This window comes from Rhincodon typus, chromosome 3 (genome assembly GCF_021869965.1).
Source record: "Rhincodon typus isolate 14 chromosome 3, sRhiTyp1.1, whole genome shotgun sequence".
In the NCBI taxonomy this organism is placed as follows: domain Eukaryota; kingdom Metazoa; phylum Chordata; class Chondrichthyes; order Orectolobiformes; family Rhincodontidae; genus Rhincodon; species Rhincodon typus.
Genome location: NC_063334.1, coordinates 53,323,936 through 53,345,927, shown reverse-complemented (window position 1 = coordinate 53,345,927; position 21,992 = coordinate 53,323,936). Strand labels below are relative to the sequence as shown.

Genomic DNA, 21,992 nt, shown 5'->3' with positions numbered 1-21,992 from the left:
ATCCTTTTACAGTGTTCACTATTGCATGCAAACCTTTCCAGCAATTTTCCTTTATTCTTTTCCATTTGTTCTGTAGGGAAACAAGTCTGGACATGTAATTATTGGCACAATAAAACTATTTGCAAGATGTGTTTTTTGTTTCTTGCACATAAAACTTTTTTCAGTCTTGATATTTTACTTTTTAATACTGGGTATTTACCCTTGCTTTGTCTTCTCTTGTTTGTTTCCTCTCTTTTCTGGCACTTTTCTGTCTGTAATCTGCCTTGTCATTTTCATTATCTCTCTTTTGGCTGCTTCAGTAGCTGATATGGATGCCTGTGCATTGATTATAATACTAAACTGTTACCTGTGGAAGTAATTTCAAACTTTGAGCCATATCTGCTTATATAATAAGCCACATTTCAGCAACGAGTAAATAATTTATTGTGCACAGAGACCTTTCCTGCCTACATTGAGTTGGTCTTAGTCAGTGGCCAGAAGGTTTCACAAATGGACTCAGTACCCTGGTTTAGCAAGTGGAAGATAGTGTTTTCTTATTATCTATAAACACTCCAAGAATTACCTATGTCGTGATTAAATTCAAATTTGATGCACTCGGTGGTCAAATATTTAGCTTCAGTGTCACTCAGTATGTTCAAAGTGAGTGTTAGAAAGCTGTTTGACCAAGGGGATTTCAAATTCAAAACTAGGATCCTGGCATGTTTGCTGCCTGCCAGTTTTCTAGCAGGGATAACTAGATAGCAGTAGTAATGGAGTCCTGTTTAATTTTTCCCACCCTGCATTTCCTTAGCCCAGCTAGGGAGGATAAATGTTATTTCCCAGACTCCCGTGCAGACAGACATCACAATAATGTAATGACAAAATAACTACAGATGCTGGAAGTCTGAAACAAAAATAGAAAGTGTTGAAGAAACTCAGCAGGTCCAGCAGCACCTGTAGAGAGAAACACTGTTAATGTTTCTCTCCCAGTGACCCTTCTCCAGCACCTTCTGTTTTTGAGACAGACATTGCACCCTGGGTCTTCCTAGACTGTGAGTGTGTGCTAATTGTTGATAGTGTATTCAGCAACTAGAGTTCACTACAAAAGGTACTGTTAATGTCTTTGGCTGCTCTGAAAACATTTTTGGATTCTGTGCATGTAATATTTTAAGCATTTTAATTTTAAAATTAAAGCTGCTTTTAGTGCAAAAAGCATCAGCAGCTTATTCGTGAAAGAACAAGGGGAGCAAAAGAGGCCTTTATCATTTAGAAATTTATTTTTAATAAAGTACCTCATTATGCTGTCCACTTAAATTTGGTGTATAAATGCCCCACTTCATATGGTCCTGAGCAATAGAAACTAGGCTAGGGAGTGACAGTTCAGTTCCTGAATGTTGTTCATTCACTCTTGTCAGAAAATGCTTGAGTAGATATCATGTGAAGAATGTTGTTCATTGATTCTTGTTAGAAAATGCTTGAGTAGACATCATGTGAAGACAGAATGTGATGCTCCCATTGATTAGTAGTCAGGAGAATTCACTGGCTTGTGAAGGAAATGGTGCCTTCAGGAAATCTGAAGGCTACTGCCGATGAAGGGTTAGTGACCTACTGTAAGTTCTACCTCTTCTGAGGGCAAAAACATTAGGAAAATACACTTTATAGAGTTTGTATGTTAACATCTATTTTAACTGGCTTTGTAGAAGTTGCTATATTGGGTACAATTATTTCAGCATAATTTTTAAAGCCTACCTGCAATGTTCAATTATTGGAGAAAGTCATGACTGGTAATGTAAATGTTTTGAACTCCTTTAGACTTGTCTACCCATGACATTCATTTGTGAGAAAATCATCTCTACACTGCCTTCCTGGAGAAAACAAAATGGACCCAACCAGTTTATGTCATGGCAACAATTCGTTTACGATGTTCAGGATCAAATTAATCCCTTGGTGAGTGAAGAAGATCTGAGGGAAGTGGCCCTACAACTCCACAGTTTGGGAGAAGTAAGTGTGCTTTAGTCATTCATAAAGAGTCAAATCTAGCAATGCTTAGCTTTACAATTAATTAATCATGGTTGACAAATAGCTTATTTTTCACCATACTATTGCCCTACCTTTGTGATCTTCAATGATATCTGCTGCATCTAATTCATTACATGTAAACTACCAGTGAAATTCAGTTAACAAAATAAATTCAATTACCAGTTTGATTGTGTTTTACATTATTGAGATTTTGGGGTTCAGTTTTGGGGTCAGTTACAGTTATAGACTGAGTTTGTAAAAAGCCAATTTAAAGGTTTACTCATTTTAATTAGTTACAAGACTCATTCCAGGTAAAAGTTTATTTTCACAAGTTTCACAGAATTTATTGAAGTTATCATAGTAAATGCAAAAAATGATACTCAAGAAGGGAAGTGGATTCAGTCAGTTCTTAATGGAACACTGGCTTTCAATGATCAATTTGACTGGATGTATCTCTTGCTGTTCTGTTGACCGAAGTTCTATCTTTCTGACTAGTTCCACAGGCACCTTTTTGAGGATGTTGTTGCCTTATCATACCAACACGTTTAGGTTTAGTTACACCGTTGCCCCTATCCTCTAACGTGACTATATGATGCAAGATTGAATTAGATTTTGAAATAGTCGTCTAGTTGTGCAGAACTTGAGTATTGCTGGGGAAAAGGCTCATTTTGTCAAAGTTATTCGTCTTGCGCTCATCAAGACAATTCACAAGAAATACCAAGATAAGGGGAAAACAGCATTAATACTATATGAGAGGAGAGTGCTGTTGGTTGGTATGTGGACTGTGGCCCCAGATTTGCAAACAGAACCTTACAGCAGCCTCCTTCTAATAATTGGTTACAGTCCCCCTATGGCCTGTTCTAAAACCCCAAGTTCTGTTCCCAGTTTTCAAGTTTGTCCCTTACTTAAATCCATCTTCTACATATTCCTATTATTTTCCTAACCCTTAAATTACCCAATCGAAATTCTTTTAACTTTGCTTTATTGCCTCTATTGTTACATTTGAAAACGGTTTCCGAAGGAAGTGTGTGCGCCAATGCTTTGATCTAAAATTGTCATTGTCTTATACCACTGGTTTAAACATATTGTGCCCTTATTCAGTAGCTAAATGTTATTGGAACCCATTCTTCAGTACCACAGTAGTCTGGTGTCATTTATACAAATAATGTGTCCTGCCCAGCAAAGCTGATTTTGAGTTATCAGCATCTCAATAATGGGCATGTTTCAGAGAGGATACTCATGGTGGATCACTCCTCTTGTTGCCACTGGATCAGTAGGATCTTATGAAGGCAGTGACAGTGGTGCTTTTTCAGTGATTTGGGGTACGTGTTGTAGGTTGTGCACATCTCCAAAGCATTTGGGGCAAGGGCATCACAGCTGCCTGATAAATCATGACCTTAGCCGTGCCTTCCTGAACACTTACTCAACATGCAGAACACTTTATTTGCCTTTGCAGCTCTTGTTGTTCCTGAACCCTCTTTAAGATTGTACTGTTTAATTTCTGTTGCCCCTCCTCATTCTTACAAACATGTCACTCAACATTTTTTAAAAATTCATTCACAGGATGAGGGCATTGCTGGCCAGGCAGCATTTATTGCCCAGAGGGCAGTTAAGAGCCAACCACATCGCTGTGGGTCTTGAATCACATGTAGGCCAGATCAGATAAGGATGGCAGTTTCCTTCCCTAAAGAATGTCAGTGAACCAGATGGGTTTTTCCCGACAATCAGCAATGGATTCATGTTCATCAGTGGACCCTTAATTTTAGATTTTTTTTTAAATTGAATTCAAATTCCATCTGCCTTGGCAGGATTCGAACCCAGGACCCCAGAACATTATCTGGGTCTCTGGATTAACAGTCTGGCAATAATACCACTAGGCCATCACCTCCCCAACATTTCTCAGCGTTCAACTTAATCTGCCATTTATCTCTCCCATTTCATCAGTCTAGCTTCTCCTCACATTTTGCGATACTTCCAAGTTTTGTCATCTACAAATTTCAAATTTTTACTCTTTGTAACCAAGTCTAGTTCACTAATGTAGATTGGAAAAAAAAGTTGTGTTTCTAATACTGACCATGGGGGATCCCCAAAGAAAACTATTCTCCAGTCTGAAAAATAATCACTCAGCACTACTTTTGTTTCCTATAACTCATCCAGTTTTGTACTCTAGCCAATGTTGCTTATTCCATGGGCCTCCATATTGTGGACAAACCTACTTCAAGGCAGCTTATCACAGACCTTTTGGAAGGCCAAATGCATTGACTGCATTTCCCTCTTCAACACTGTCGCTTCATCAAAAAACTCAATCAAATTGGTTAAACACGATTTGCCTTTGACTGTTACTTTTGTACCAATTTTTTGCTTCTAAAAGCTTTAAAAGTAGTGAGATATTCTTATACATTCAGTCACCACATTGTCTTGGGTAATAGAATTCTAAAGGATTATACCATCACAAACTTAAATGGATATTGTTACAAAGTTTTCTCTGATACAATTACTTTTAGTCAAATGTAATTTCTTCTCTTCTGAAACACCTTATACTAAAATAAAGCAGATGTAAAAGGCAGCTGCTATGTTTTCTTCTCCCTTCTTTCTAGCCTTCCTTTATTGACAGCACAGAGCCTGAGAATGTGAGCCACTTCAGTCTTGAAGGTTGAAAGTACTTGCATTGTCACCATGTGAAATCCCTTGATGTATTTCTTTGTCAAGTGAACCTAAGCAGAGTCACATGATATGAAAGTCATAGTCTGCAAAAGTTATAGTTAGGCCAAATAACGTAATGATAGGTTAGTAGATGAATATGTTTTGATCATGTTATTATAAATAAACTAAACAATCATAAGAGAGCAATCTCCCTAGTAGTCCTACGTTCTCTTCCCTTTTATATTGTTACAATTCAGGTCTATATTATGTTATCTTTCCCAATACTTGGTCATCTGTAGAATATGTTCAGTACTGTAATGGCACCTTTGTTCCTTCTTAACTTTAACCATAGATTTTGTTCTTGGGCATTTAAGGCATCCTTTCTCTCCAGCTACGTTCTCAGCCAGCACTTCTGCCTCTCCCATTTTCTTTCCCAAATTTCCTACCCTGTCTTTCCTGAATATCCTCGGTCCAGGAATATTTAGCACCTGGTCCTTCCCTTCTTTGAGCCAGGTCTCCAATATTGCAATAACATTGTATTCCCAGATTTGTATGGCTAATGTGTCACGTAATTTCCTTAGCATTTAAGTAGCTCTACCATTACCCCATGTTCACAGCTGGCGGAAGTGAATTCTCAAAGCCTATCCTAGCCCTGAAAACGATAACAATTGCTGAATTCCTATCATTTTTCACAATGCTTCTCGTAACCTGACAATAACATGTTTCTAGTCAATAGATAGCTTCACTCTAAATGGCTCAAAATGATTGAAGTTAGAGAATAGACTTGGTGTACTTACTGAGCTAGAGTGTCTAGATTCTAACTCCTGGTTGTCCAACGTTTTTAGTTTAGGGAACGTTCCACTTGAGGGAAAATTTCAGGAAGATAAGGTTTTCCAGATCAGTAAACATGAGCTTCAGCAAGATAAACAATTCCAATCAGAGAGATAATTTAAATGAGTCATTAATAAAAATGACTGTTTAAAAAGGGCCAACATAACTTGTAAAACCCATATTTGTTTGGCTAAGTGCATACGTTAAAACAGAAAAGGCATGGCCCGTCCTGATCATCAGGGATGAGGATTGGAACTGGGTTGAACAAAGGAGTCGGGTTTACTTAATACTGACCTTAGTTTACCTCTGGCAAGGCACACTCCGAGCTGGCCTCCGCAAAATTCGCATGGAAACAGAGTTGGGAGTGGATTGCCTTTCAGCCTGTCCTATGAATAAATTTTTGGGAAGGGAGGAGGAGGAAAATGGGTATATGTTCAGCTCCGTCTTACCATCCCTCCTATCCCATGCACCCGCCCCTTCTCTCATGTCTGCCTGCTCATTCATGTTGCACTTCGGATGCGTACCATATTTCAGATTTGCATTAAAACAAAGTTTAATATAAAATTGCTTTGATTGATGTCTTTTCCTACTGAAGAATAAACCGGTTTCCATTCACTACCATTGTGTTGTACATTCTGTCTCTTTGCATGTGTAACTAAAATACATGGGAACATATCAGTAGTGAGCTCAGCATGCTAGACAGCAACAATTTTAGTCTAGGTTGCTGAACTCTTGCAAGAAAATCTGGGCCATTGTGTCATTTCCCATTCCATAAGACTTGGTCCAGCTATCACAGTACACTGTATCATGAGGACTGAACACATCATTTGCCTTCGTACAACAGATTGTTGATCACCTTATTGTATCAGGACAATGGAAGTGCAATATATTGAACAGTTCAAAAGGTTGGTTTGCAATAATTCTGTAGTTAATTATTAGCTGCATCTTTATGCAATTTCAACTGACCACTTTAAGAGAGTTCCTGGCAATCCATCAATCTTGCACTTGTGACTGCTGTAAATAACAAAAGTAGAACGATAAAGATCTTTGGGATACAGGAGCATGGTAGGTAAACATGATTCCGATTCTTTATTTACATGGAGCGTAAATGCAAGCAGAGGCTGTTTAGGCCAATTGCTACTATTTGTATTGTAACTTTCAGATATATTAATATATAACAAAATTCTTTTCCATATCTAGTCGTCTTTCAAAAAATTAATTCTATTTTTCTTGTAAGAATGTGAGCTATTGAGAGTAAATCTTAATATAGGTTTTACAGCCTGAAAACAGGTATTTGAGTTATTTATTACACAGCACAATCAGCAGTGGCACGTTGCTGATAGCACTGAGTCAGAGTCATAGAGCTGTACAGCATGGAAACAGACCCTTTGGTCCATTTCATCCATGCTGAACCAGATATCCTAAATTAATCTGGTCCCATTTGCCAGCATTTGGTCCAAATCCCCCTCAATCCTTCCTATTCATGTACACATCCAGATGCCTTTTGAATGTTGTAATTGTACCAGCCTCCACTACTTCCTCTGGCAGCTATACGGACAACCCTCTATGTGGAAAAAGTGTCCTTTAGGTCCCTTTTTAAATCTTCCCCCTCTCACCATAAACCAATGCCGTCTAGTTTTGGACTCCCCTACCCTGGGGAAAAGACCTTGGCTATTCACCCCATCTATGCCCCTTATAAACTTCTATAAGGTCACCCCTCAGCCTCTGATATTCCAGGGAAAAGAGGCCCAGCCTATTCAGCTTCTCCCAATAGCTCAAACCCTGCAACCCTGGTGACATCCTCGCATATCTTTTCTGAACCCTTTCAAGTTTCACAACATCACATCACAACATAGCAATGAGGCCAGAACTGAAAGCAGTATTCCAAAAGTGGCCTAACTAATGTCCTGTACAGCTGCAACATGACTTCTCAACTCCTATACTCGATGCCCTGACCAATAAAGGCAAGCATACGAAACGCCTTCTTCACTATCCTGTCTACCTGCAACTCTGCTTTCAAAGAGCTACGTACCTGCATTGGTTACTGAAAACCTAAAGATCTTCAGGCACCCAGATCCTTATAATCCTGTAAACTACCATTTATTTATTTCTAAACTTTGTTCCTCTGACTGTGTTTTCCTTGTGCATGCTTATAACAGTTTAACGTATACACAGCATGCAGACAAATGGATCTTCCTCACTGGCATTTAAATAAGAATTCCATACACCGTAAACAGATGAGTCTCGGATTCCGCCAAAGAATGTTGCAGCAATACATTTTTAAATGCATCGTGCCTTTTCTAAGATGCTTTTTCAGCATATGCAGAACCGATGAATTGAAATATTCACATATTGGGCATAACACTTGAGCAAAATAGATGTTGGCCAGAAGGTTTTGCACCAGCTTAGATAAATGGGAAGTACTTAAGGTGCATATTTCAACTGCTGCTCTAAAATGTAAGAAAAACAGAAATTGCTAGAAAAGTTGAGCAGATCTGGTAGTATGTGTGAAGAGAAATCAGAGTTAACGCTTCAGGTACAGTGTTCTGTACTGAGGAAGGGTCACTAGACCCGAAACATTAACCTGGTTTTCTTCATAGATGCTGCTAGACCTGCCTGAGCTTTTCCAGAAATTTCTGTTTTTGTTCTGATTTCCAACATCTGCAGTTCTTTTGGCTTTTATCTAAAATGTAACACGGTGTTTGTTCTCTATGCTCAAAATGGCAGGAAAAGATAGCCACCACCACCTGCACCCTGTGACATCACAAAACTGCGACAGAATCTTCATTGCTGGGACATGTTTGTGTGTGCGCAGGTGACATCAAATCCCAGAGCGTTATATTTTTGCTCAGCGAGGTTTCTACAGGATAATCGATTTACAATATGCATTTACTTTCATTTTGCGCAAACACATGATTACATTGAGTTAACACATGGTTGTGATGGAATATGTTAAGCACCCACATTGAATTGCAAAATACCAAAGATTTGGACAAGTGTGAGTGCATTAATTAACTAATAATAACTGGAAACTGCATTCTTTGCTTTATTTTTCAGTTCTATTTCCACTTCGTAGTTGTAGTTTTCATATTGAAACGTTTTTAATAACGAGTGCAGCAGGAGGTGAAAGATCAGTTGATTTTGTTGACAGGGAGCTGATGCTGAGGCGTTTGTTTCCATTATTGTTAGGTCCCACAGCAGACATGCGATATACCTTTAAGGGACATGCTGATCACCATGTTATGGCATGTAACCTACGTTGAAGCTCTCAGTCTCTCTCTTACTGAGCCCTTTTCTCTTACAGCAAGACATACTGAGAGAAATGTGCCAAAGTACATCCAAATTGCTTAGCTTGAATGCAGATATGCAAGTGCTGGTGATTGTAGTGTTTATTTTAAATATTGGAAGCTGAAATAAAAGTTAATTGAATTCTTCAGTACTACACAATTCACGATTCATCCTTGTGTTTTACGGAAGCTAACTTAAGTATTACAATGTGATATTGGCAGAAAATCACCATATCATACCACATCACATCCTGTCCTGCCCTTCAGCTATAAAAGCAATAACATCTTTGTTACAGGGCAGCTGCCATTCTGTCACTTTGCAGTGACTTGGCATTGCAATTCAATATAAAATAGGAGGTACAATTCCAGAGAGGCTGCAGGAGCAGAGGGGTCTCTGTGTGTATATGTGCAGAGATCACTGAAGGTGGCAGCATGGGTGAAGAGAGCAGGTAATAAAGCAGACAGTGCTCTTATTTTTTTTAACGGGGCATGGAGTACAAGAGTAAGGCGGTGACGTCGAACTTGTGTAAGACACTTGTTAAACCTCAGCTGGAGTATTGTATACAGTTCTGGGTGACACATTATAGGAAGGATGTGATCGCATTGTAGAGAGTACAGAGCGATTTTCACAAATGGTTCCAGGGATGAGAAATGTCAGTTATGAGGATAGATAGAAGAAGTTGGCTCTGCTGTCTTTGGAGACAAGGCAGCTAAGGGGAGAGCTGATGAAGTTTTTCAAAATCATGAGCAAGCTTGATAGAAAAGATAGGGAGAAATTGTTTTGCTTTGTAAACAGTTAGACAACCAGAGAGCATTGATTTAAAATGATTTACAAAAGGAACAAATGGGATGCAAGATAAAACTTCTTCACACAGCAAGTCGTTGGGGTGTGGAATGCACTGCCTGGAGATGTGTTGGAGGCAGATTCAAATGAGGCATTCAAGAGGCCATTGGATGATTATTTGGATAGAAATGGTGTGCAGAGATATCGTTTCGTTTATTATTGTCACATGTACGGAAATACAGTGAAGAATATTGATTTGCATGCTAACCAGACAAATCATACCTTACATAAATACATCAGGGTAATAGAACAGAATGCAGAATATGGTTTTCTAGATACGGAGAAGGTGCAAAGACAGATCAGTTCTAATATATCAGAGGTCAGTTCAAAGTCTGATAACAGTGGAGAAGAAGCTGTTCTTAAATCTGTTGGTACGTGTTTTCAAAGTATTGTTTCTTCTGCCCAATAGAAGAGAGTATAACCAGGGTGGGAAGAGTCTTTGATTATGTTGGCTGCTTTCCTGAGGCAGAGGGAAGTGTGGACAAGTCAGTGGAAAGAAGGCTGAGTTTTATGATGGATTGGCTGTGTACACAGTCTCTGTAATTTTTTGCATCTTGGGAAGAGCAGTTGCATACCAAACTGTGTTGCATACCAAACTGTGTTGCATCCTATCCGGATGTATTGTTGACAGTGATTCTACTCGACTCCGCTTTGAGGCCCATGTAAGCCTTGCCATAGTCGATGTGTGGTTAGTCTGCGACTCTAGTTTAATCTGGTATTGTTTCTTGGCATTCCTGATGGCTTTGCGAAGATGGTGCCTAGATTTCCTGTGTAGGTCAAGGTCACCGATTTGAATGCCTCAGACCTGGACTGCAGGAGACTGACACAAGGTGGTAATGCTCATTTGAAGAGTTGGTGTGGACACGGTGGGGTACTGCACTGTGACACTTATGAGATTGGGTTCATGAACTGCTCAGTTGGTAAACGCAAGAAGGATGTTCCAAGTAACTGAGCAGTACAGAATCAGGGGTCATGGTCTACAGATATGAGTTAGTCCATTTGGGTCTGGGATAATGAGAAATTTCTTTACCCAGAGAGTAGTGAGCCTGTGGAATTCTCAGCCACAGAAGGTGGTTAAGATGAAAATATTGAATATTTGTTTTCCAGGAGGTAGATATAATTCCTAGGACTAAAGAGATCAAAGGATATTTTGAGAAAGCAGCAACAGAGTATTGAGTTAGATGATCAGCCCATGATCATATTGAATGGCAGAACAGGCTGGAAGGGCTAAATGGCCTACTCGTCTTTATTTTTTATGTTTCTATGTTGCAGTGCCTCCTAAGAATGGCATTGACACTAACTGTGGCCAAAATTTAAGTCTTAAATTTCATTTTGATTAATCTGAAATACTGGAAGGTATTGATCAGTTACTCTTATTTATTATAGACCAGCAATATCTGTCTATACTGCATTTTTAACATAGAAATCTATCCCAGTGCACTTCACAGAAGTGTACTTTGACAAAAATAAACACCAAAACCAAGAAGAAGGCATTAGTAGGAAGTTTGAGACATAATTTTTGGTTGCTAAGGAGGAAAGAGAGAAAGCAAGATGAAGAGGAGTAGGAGGTAATTTCAGAGCCAAGATCCTAGTTGACTGAAGATACCATAAATGGTGGGGTGAGGGTCTTAGGTATAAAAGAGACCAAAGTTAAAGGAAAGCAGAATTTTTGGAGGCAAATTGGGCCATTGAAACAAAAATATTGCACAACAATGATTACAATCTAATGTCAAATGGCCTTTTGTAAAGCTGCAGTTATTTCTATGATATTGACATTTCATTGTTACATGACAAAAGATAGAAATTACAATTGTACTGAATTGTGAATAACTATTATGATTTATGAAGAGACATTAATATCCTTTCCTTCCTCTCCTGATTAACCTGCTGTGCTCAATTTTTGTTTTTTAATCTTACAATTTTACAATTTTAATCTTACAATTTCTTTAGACTGTGACGCTGATCACAGAACAAGGTTAGTCTGGAATAAACAGATCAATAACAAATAGAAATCATCTGAGCTTTCATTGGGTGATGCAGAGTTTACCTCTCCCATTGAAGGTGGGATAAGGAAATGTACTCAGCCTGTTTGTTTGTAAACAATATGCCCAAAAATCTAAGATGGAATTCAGTTAAATTGCCCAAGGAAGAATGGATTAGTTTTTTTTTGGTAAAGATGTGGATCTACAACCTGGAATTGTTAAATGATATGGTAACAATGGGAGAATTTAATTTTTAAGAATAAACTGGGTTTTGTTTAGAATGTTATGGATTGCCTCAGCTGCTATGGTAGTATTTGTTACAGTTGTCAAAACATGAGCAGAGTTATCAGAGAAGGTGTTTTTTTTTAATTCACTCATGGGACATTGGTGTTGCTGGCTGGCCTTTAGTGCCCTTCCCTTGTTGCCCTGGGGAACGTGGTGGTGAGCTGATTTCTTGAACTGCTGTTGTCCACATGCTGCAGATTGACCCAACATGCCCTTAGAGAGGGAATTCCAGGGTTTTAACCCAGCAACAGCGAGGAAATGGCAATATATTTCCAAGTCAGGATGCTGAGTGGCTTGGAGGGAAACCTGCAGATGGCGGTGTTCCCATATATACACTGCCCTTATCCTTCTAGATGGAAGTGGTCCTGGGTTTGGAAGGTGCTGTCTAAGGATCTTTGAATTTCTGCAATGCATTATGTAGATAGTACACACTGCTGCTACTGAGCTGCCTGAGGTGGTGGATGTTTTAGATACTCATGGATTTGGTGCCAGTCAAACAAGTTGCTTTGACTTGGATGGTGTCAAGCTTCTTGAATGCCATTGGAGCTGCACCCATCCAGGCAAGTGGGGAGTATTTCATCACGCTCCTGACTTGTGCCTTGTAGCTGGTGGACAGGCTTTGGAGAAACAGGTGGTAGGTTACTAACACTGTTAGCAGCCTCTAACCTGCTCTTGTAGCCACCGTGTTTCTGGCCAATGCTTACCCCAAAAACGTTGATAGTTGGGGATTCAGTGATGGTAACGTCATTGAATGTCAAGGGGCGGTGGTTTCATCATCTCTTATTGGAGATGGCCATTCTTTGGCATTTGTATGCCACAAATGTTATTCGCTACATATCAGTTCAAGCTTGGATATTGTCCAGATCTTGTTGCATTTGAACGTGGACTGTTTCAGTATCTGAGGAGTCGCAAATGATGCTGAACGTTGTGCAATCATCGGCAAACATCCCCACTTCTGACCTTATGGTGGAGGGAAGGTCACAGATGAAGCAGCTAAAGATGGTTGGGCCTAGGACTCCACCCTGAGGAACTCCTGCAGAGATATCCTGGAGCCGAGATAACTGGTCTCCCAACAACTGCAACCGTCTTTCTATGTGTCTTGTATGACTCCAATTAGCAGAGAGTTTGCCCTCTGATACCCATTGATTCCAGTTCTACTGGGGCTCCTTGTTGCTGCATTTGCTTGAATGTGGCCTTGATGTCAAAGGATGTCACTCTCACTTTACTTCTCGAATGCAGCTCGTTTAGATGTAGGTTGGTCTCCGGTCTGTTGGTGGAATGGAAGCTCTTGACATTTTATTTTCAGTTTTGTAGTTACTGAGTATCAGCTAGTCAGGAAAAAGCTTCATGTTCGTGAGACAGAAGGTCAGTTAGAACTGCATAAATGTCGTAATGCAGTTTCATTTGAAAACACAAGCTTTCGGATTCTTACTCCTCCTTCAGGTGTTACTTAGAAAGATAGAGACACAGAACTTATAAGTAAAAGATCAAAGGTGTCACAATTTATAAGCAAAAGATTTATAAGTAAAAGATCATACTACTGCTCTTACTAACACCTGAAGAAGGAGTAAGACTCCCAAAAGCTTGTGTTTTCAGATAATCCGGTTGGACCGTAACCTGGTGTCGTGTGATTTCTGACCTTGTCCACCCCAGTCCAACACTGGTACCTCCATATAATGCAAATTGACATTAAATTAGCAGGGTGTGACAGAGCTCTGCACTGCCATACTCAATAGAGTGAAAACATTCCCACTATTATTTTGGGTGCAGATCTCCGAAGTCTCTGTGCAGCAGTGATTTCTGGAACCGGAAGTTAATGCTGCAAACAGCATCAGGGCAGTGATAGCCTTGCATGACCCTTCAAGCATGCAGCTTAGAGGGAACGTTGCCAAATGCCCTCTTCAATTGTTACAACTAGTGAAGTGTCTTACCTCTGAAAGCTGCTTTTCTCAGTTATTGCTTAATACATTTATTAAGGTGATCTATTGGAGGAGAAATTAAACAGATTTTGTTTTTGTTGGTCATGTGTGGAAAAGGTGATAGTTTCATACTTGAACATTGGACATTGTACAGTATGATTGAGGAGAGCCACCTGCAGGCCTCTCACCAGTTTTCCTAAGCCTTTAAAATTAGTGTAATTTCACTGAAAAGTAATGATCTGCTATAGGAGTGAGGGACAGGGCTTAGATTTGATCCAAAATTCTTTTAAGGTTCTTGAGTAGATTTGTAACTCAGGTTGTGGATGTTGAGGTTGGTTGGCTCGCCGAGCTGGTTCGTTAGTTCGCAGACGTTTCATTACCCTGCTGGGTAACATCATCAGTGCAGCCTCTGATGAAGCGCTGCTGTGTTTTCCCGCCTGATATTTAAACTCTGGGGTCCGTTGGATTTGATTACCTCACTTCTGGTTTTCCTTCGCAGTGGTGTACACGTAGGGTCTAGTTCTGTTTGTTGATGGACTTCTTAGTGGAGAGCCAGGCCTTTAGGAATTCCCATGCTTGTCTGTGCTTGGCCTGTCCTAGGATTCTTTATATAAAATTCTTTAGCGAGTCCAAAATTTTGAAAGAAAGTTTGGATAATCAATGCTATTGGGGAGCAGAGACGATCAGCACAAGGGTTTAGTCTAAACAATTCACAATTTAAAATGAAGCCTGTAGATTTATACAAGGGCAGAGGTCAATAAAGACAGAAGATGAGCTAAATTTATATATGTAAATTTCTTCATTTTTTTAGTAGGATTTTGGGAAAACAGGACTCTATCGAATCATTTGAATTAATACCATTATTAGTCAAACTTTTAACTCCAAATTTGAAAATTCTGCCATTGAGCCAAAATGTTGGCTAAAAGGTAGAATTGTCACCCCAGTATCAGAAGATCGTTCAAGCCATACCAGAGACTTAAGCATGTAATCTAGATTTTCACTTCAGTCTAGTGCTGAGATGAGGTTCTGCTGTCAGAGGTGCCAACTTTCAGATGAGGCTTTAAATCACAGGTCCTCTCTGCCCTCTCAACTGGACACAAATTTTCAAAGGAGTTGCTTTAGTTAACAGTATATGTTTTTGTTAGTGTTGACTTTGTACTATCTGTGAGTGACACCTACATGTTTATACATCAGCAGTTGCATTCATAAAATCCCTACAGTGTGAAAGCAGGCCATTCAGCCTGTCAAGTTCACCCTGACCTTCCGAAGAGCAACCCACCCAGACACACCATATACCCTATCTCTGGAACCCTGTATTCCCCATGGCCAATCCACCTAGGCTGCACAACCCTGACCACTATGGGTAATTTAGCATGGCCAATCCACGTAACCTGCACATCTTTGGACTGTGGGAGGAAACTGGAGCACCCGGAGAAAACCCACGCAGACATGGGGACAATGTGCAAACTCCACGCGGACAGGCGCCCAAGGGTGGAATCAAACCCGGGTCCCTGGCGCTTTGAAGCAGCAGTGCTAACCACTGAGCCACCGTCCTGCCCAATTGTCCTACATTATTTCAGAATATACTTCAAAATCGTTCTGCAAGCCAAAAGGCAAAAAGAGATTATATAAATGTACATCACTTTTTTAAAATGCGATCATTTCTATTTAGTTATGAAGTTGCTGAATTCAGTTCTAGTTTTTAGTTTTTCAGGTTGCCATTTAAACTTAAGTGAAAGCCTTCAGTCAGCAATTTTTTAAAACTTTTGTATCTAGTGTGTTGAGTATCCTGGCTTTGATTAATTAACACCTGTGAGCCTAAAGAAAGCCTACACAAAAGTAAAGCAAGTTTTAATATTTCAGATGATTTGTTTCAAACCACCAGGATTTCATTTGTGTAGCTAATCATCTAAATGTCTCATCAATAACTCCACTGTCTTTAACCAAGTTCAGCTGCACATTTGTTGATTTGTGTTTATGATCTAATAATCTACTGCAAAAACAACTCCCACTTTTTGCAATGCTGGTACAGTTTTGTAACAAGAGTCCTTGGTGTATATCTCTCTTCCTGTTGCACACTGTTAAATGGAACAAAATTACATTGAAATATTTAGTTTGCAAGCTTGACCCAAAACTCAAACCACAGGCATATCATTTTTCTTTCAAGAAATGCAGCTGTTCTGCATATTCAGGTGCAAGCTACTCGAATAACAGCTTGCTACTGATTGAGGATCAGGACTTTGTTATGGTTCTAGGCTCCAAACGTGGTGGTCGGTTAGCTCAGTGCTGTAAGTGCAAGATGATGCCATTGGAGTGGTGTCAATCCCTATACCAGTTGTAATGGTTCATGAAGGCCTGTTGTCTTGCCCCTCAAACTACATGACCAATTTGTCTCTCCAGTGGACAGAGATGCTGAATAGTACTTTGTGAACTATGGTTAAGTTCCAGAATATGCCCAATAAAGTTAGAACTTGTTGCATTTGTTTTGTGGATTACATCCTAGCACATATAACTGAAAACGGCACAACAATACTTAGATGTTCCAGTACCAGATGAAAAAGTATTTGCTGACTGATCCTGTACAACACGTACCCAGATGTTTTAAGAGAAAACAATTGTAACTGGAGACAACATTGCAAATAAAAGAAAAATGTGAGGGCACATCCTTTCCTTTTCTGGGACCAGCAAATTTGTTTATTATCATTTCCTAGTTTTATTGCATATGAAACAACATTTATTCTTTCTGTCCCCTTTAATCAAAGCTTCTCACTTTAATAAAATTGAAAAGATAGAAAATGGGCTGCTGACTGGTCACTCATTTTCCATTAGCGTACAACATCAAGATCTAGCCTATTGAGTCAAATCACAAAGTATTTGTATGGTAGAGGGATCAATGAGTTATGTTGGAAAGATCAATGCCCAAAGGGCATAGATTTAAGGCAAGGGGCAGGAAGTTTAAAAGGGATGTGAGAAAAACATTTCTACCCAGAGGATGGTGGGAGTCTGGAATTCACTGCCTATAAGGGTGGTAGAGATAGAAACCATGGTAACATCTAAGAAGTATTTAGATGTACACTTATGGTGCCAAGGCATTCAGGGCCAAGATAAAGGGAGTAGAATAGTTAGGTGGTTGTTCTTAACTGGTGCAGACTATATGTGTGTCAGAGGATCTAGACTCGAAACGTTAGCTTGCTTTCTCTGCATGGATGCTGCCTGACCCGCTGTGATTTCCAGCAATTTTTGTTTTCAGTACAGATTCCAGTATCTGTAGCAATTTGCTCCTACATGGGTCTCTGCTGTAGACCCCTTACTCTATATCTAATTGTCAAGCTGACCTTTAAGAACCCAACATAGTTACAAAGACTTTCCAATACTAACTAGTCATTTAGTAACCGCAGCACTCAGCATTTGTATTGAACATTCAATGAGGCCATTCTCTATATTTCTTATTTTTGTGGAGCTTGTACACACAAGGTGCAATCCCTTGTTTCACCAGTACTTAACCGACCAGATTACTGAGTCAATGGATATACAGCAGGTGTTGCAGTGTTCAGGTTGTGTAAACTGCCCACCTCCAGTAGATACAGATCATAATTTGTACATTGTAAGTTCTCAGATCTTTTGATGGTTTGTACTGCCCAAATTGGCATTCGTTTGTAAATACTTTATTGGCTACAGGGGTAATTACTGGCAGTAGTTAAAAGTAGTGGGGGAGAACAAGGAAAAAATTGTAGTGACTTTGGTGGTGGGAAAGTCACTCAGATGTGTGATAGCACTTCTGAATATAAAAAAAAGACTTATTATTTCTTGCTGTCTCTTCTTTTGACAGTTTGCATTGCCCAAAACGAGCTTTGGGTCTAAATATCTAATTGGCTATATGGGTGGTGGTGGTTAGTAGTTAAAAACAAATTTTAAAAAGTCATGGTGATTTAGTTGTGGATGATAGCACTTCTGGATATAAAAAATAAAAAAAAAAGTAAAGCTAACTCAAAGGGACCTCATTGCACAGTGGTAGTGCCCTTCTGTGGGCTGTGGAGGCCTTGTTTCAAATCCCTCGTGCTCCAGAGATGTGTAATAACATCCATGAACAGCTTGATTTGGAGTAAATATGAAGCAGACTCTGAAGGTTCAGTGGTAGTGCCCCTCCCTCTGAGCCACAAGGCTTGGGTTCAAGTCCCACCTGTTCCAGGGGTATGTCTAATTAAACTATTTTTAAATGCAGGTGGTAAAAAGAGAACATAAAGAAATACTTGCATTCATAATTTTTTTTAGTATAATTTCAGAGTGTCCCAAAATTATTTGTGTGCAATTGATCACCCTTGAAGTACAAGTGGCATTATCTAAGTAAATTTAATGTATGCACAATGTTATTAGTTATTCAAATAAAACAACCATGTCTAACACATTTCAAACTGTGCACATCACCAATGGATTGATTTGGTTGGGATATGTTCTTTGACTTTTGGTAAGAGACGTGAAATTAAAATAAATATTAGGTTCAAATAATAAGAATGATTTATTGCTGGAGCTAAGATTAATATACACTAATATCCTCCCCTCCATCTCTTTCCCCTCTCAGATCAATATTTTACAAAGTGAAACTATCCAAGACGTGGTGCTCCTGGATCCTCGCTGGCTATGTTCCAATGTATTGGGAAGACTCTTGTCCAATGAAAATCATAAGGCTTTACATCACTATAGGGGCCGGTACACAATGGATGACATCCTGCGCCTAGTATCAGAGAAGGATGTAGAAGAATTGTTGCAAATTCTAGATGCAATGGATATCTGTGCTCGGGATTTAATGACTGGCTCAATGGTAGATATTCCTGCTTTAATTAAAGTAGATGGTCTGCATAGATCCTGGACTGATGAAGATGATGAAATGATGGTTTATGGAGGGGTCCGTTTTGTGCCTGTTGAACATCATACCCCATATCCCTGTGGTATTTTCCACAAAGTGCAGGTGAACCTCTGTAGGTGGATACATCAGCAGAACTCTGAAGGAGAGCTAGATGTAAGGTTGTGGACTAATGGATCAAAAATATCCAACAAAGGAACTGAAGTCTTGGTGTTGCTGGTCAACCATGGACAGGGTGTGGAAGTACAAGTCAGAGGGTCAGAAACTGAAAAAATAAGATGTTTTATGCTTCTCGATTCCATTTGTAGTGTCATTGATAATCTAATGGCAACTACTTTGCCTGGACTCCTAACAGTCAAGCATTACTTGAGCCCTCAGCAGCTTAGGGAGCACAGTGAACCTGTTATGGTTTACCAGCCTAGAGACTTCTTCAGAGCACAAGCTCAGAAAGAGACTTCGCTCACCAATACCATAGGTGGATACAAGGAGAGTTTCAGCAGCATTCTGTGCTTTGGTTGCCTCGATATCTATTCCCAAGGAAACCTGGGAATGGATATCCCTGTATCAGAACTGAATCTTCTTGCAAGACGGAAACTTAGCCGCTTACTGGATCCCCCTGATCCCATGGGTAAAGACTGGTGCCTTTTGGCTACAAACTTAGGACTTGTTGACCTTGTTGCAAAACTCAATGCTCAGAATGGAACCTTAAAAGATGAGAAATTTTCTACAAGTCCAACTGGTGCTGTATTGACTGAGTGGGCAGCTTCACCAGAGAATTCTGTAGGGCTTTTAATGTCAAAACTAAGAGGGTTGGGGCGTCGTGATGCTGCAGACTTTCTTTTAAAGGCTTCAGCCATTTTCAAAGTTAACTTAGATATCAATGGGCATGAAACCTACATATCCAGTTGCAATGGAGGAACCTCTTATAATTCAATCAGCTCAGTAGTTTCAAGATAAAAAAAAAACAAGCACTGCAAAGCTGGTGACAGTTGTAATTTTTACTGAATCCTGACTTTATAAAATGCATTCACTGTGTACAGATAATGCCCTAGTTAATGATGTATCTTGCTTTCTTTGACAATAGTGAAATTTACTGTTGTACACTTAAAAAATTTTTTCTTCCACAATTCCTTGGTCAACCGGGGCAAGTGAGAAGTACAGAATCTGAAAAGTTGGTTTCTGAATTCCATTTGAACTGTTGATTGTGGTTTCAATGGGTTATGTACTCAAATGTGTTCTGTAAAAGACAATTTTTAAGAAAAAAAGTTGCAATCTTAGAACTGAAACAATTTTGTCACTAGTGTGGATAAACTTTATAAAGCTGCCATTTGCAAGTTGTCCAGTTTGTCAGGAATATCTTCATCTCTTTGTGATGTCATTTGTGGAAGTCAAGTTCCGAAGAAGCTATCTGCAAGAATGTGAATTTTTATGACAGGTTTTTCATCATCTCACCCATATATTATTTTATTTTCTATAGTGGTGGGGAAAAGGCGAATGTTTGTTTGCTATTGACAATATTAAATTTGATGTGTAATGTCAACAACCAAATGCGAGTGCCTTTTTCAGGAAAAGGTTTCCTGATGTAACTAGACCAATATTTGTTAAAAACCTTTTACATAGGAATCTTCTACCTCCCCATTTCTCTTCTCTAAGGAGCATGCATATCATTAGCATACATGGTATTTGTACTTTTGTACAGATTTTTCAATTTTGGTCAACTTCTCTTCGTTTTGACATGGTTAACCCACAGTTTAAAAGGGAACAAAGTTATGTAGTAATTTCATGTTCATTGACAATAAAACAGTGATGTACAATGAAATTTAATAGTGGGAATTCTTTTTCCATTCTTTGTTTCAGGGAGCATGTGATCTTAAAATTGCAATCTTATCTACACATTTCCGTGCTTACTTGCTTTTTAGTATAGTATTATAACATGAAGTATTTTTAATAAACAATTTACGTGTGAATATTAAGCTCTGAAAACCATTAATTTTGAAGACTTGTATGCGAAGTCTATAAATGTAGAAATTCAGTGGCACCATATCTACTTTCCAAGCACAGCATTGGAGCCAAAGCATTCGTCTGGGGCAGTATATTGCTGATTCTGTGCTGGAGTCCATGCCCTGATATTTTATTAAAAGTGAAAAACTTAACATTAAAGGCTTGCAGCTAAAACAGATGCAAGTCCCCCAATTGCAAGCGCAAAATCTTCAACACTTGTTTGAGGCCATCCAGATCACTTTTGGTGATGACACAAACAGCAGCATATCTTCCGGTCATATCTGACACCAAGGTTGCAAACAGTCTGATTTTACCTGGGACTGTTCTCAGGGAATGGGATGTTTTCAGTGACTAAGGAATAGATCATGCTTTAGTCTTCCCAATGTTTAGTTGGAGGAAATTTCTTTTTATCTAGTATTGGATGTTGGACTAGCTGTCAGTTTAGAGGCTATGGAAAGGTCAAGAAAAGTGATGGTGAGACAGAACTTAGATGCCTGTGGAACTTGACAAATTTTGAGATGTTACTGACGGACAGTGCATAGATTAGATACAGGTGTACCTTATACAAGTATCAAGGTGATGCTGTGGAAGCAGGAAGAGAAGACCATTATAGATTAATCTGTGGCTGTAACTGAGAAGGAAACAAGGTGAGTGCAATCCCACAGCTGGACAACAGGGCAGAGGTATTGGATGAAGATGGTCTGGTCAACCATGTCAAAGGCAACAGGAAATGAAAAGACTACACAATTCGAAAAAAATTTACATTGAATGTCAAATTGTTTTTGTAATATTAAATCTCATGCTGGAAATATAATTGGTGTATCAGTGAGAAAGTAACATTGAAGTAAATTAAACGGTGTGGATTCATCATTGGAATTGAAATATGTGAACTATTTAGTGAAAATTAAAAAAAGGAGAATATCTAAAACAGTTGTTGAATTACAAAAACTGGGAGGGTGAAACTGTGGAAGATGTACAAGGATGAATTAGGGAAACAATAAAAATGTTTGTAAAAATAGCTACTGGAAAACTGGAATTTTCCCATCGCATTGCAAGAAATAAAAATCAGCAACAAGCAGCAGAAATAACACTTCACACTCGTACATAAATGTGAATTCTGCAGTGACTGAATTTACATAACCTCTCCTATGCTGATCTGTTAAAATTATCTGTGCAAACATACAATGTTTTTTGGCAGTTGGAGACATGGCCCATGCAACATTTAATGCTAGAAGCCTGGTTCAAACGGTGTGTATTTAATAGCTTCCATATGCTGCCCAACTAGGTATTTACAGCTGGCAAGTGGTCATATCACTATGGCAAGCCAGCCTGTACACCAAG

At 39.2% G+C, this 21,992-nt stretch overlaps 1 protein-coding gene across 5 annotated transcripts in view; it reads left to right on the top strand.

The window, feature by feature from the left end:
* dapk1 (death-associated protein kinase 1) overlaps positions 1-20,469 on the top strand; it is a 209,507-nt gene extending 189,038 nt beyond the window's left edge. For all 5 annotated transcript variants that reach the window (XM_020527228.2, XM_020527231.2, XM_020527232.2 and 2 more), the window contains 2 exons: positions 1,792-1,980; positions 18,369-20,469. In XM_020527228.2, coding sequence (XP_020382817.1) covers positions 1,792-1,980; positions 18,369-19,607 — 1,428 coding nt within the window. In that variant the 3' untranslated portion in view covers positions 19,608-20,469. The remainder of the gene's footprint in view (positions 1-1,791; positions 1,981-18,368) is intronic.
* The last annotated feature ends 1,523 nt before the right edge of the window (positions 20,470-21,992 follow it).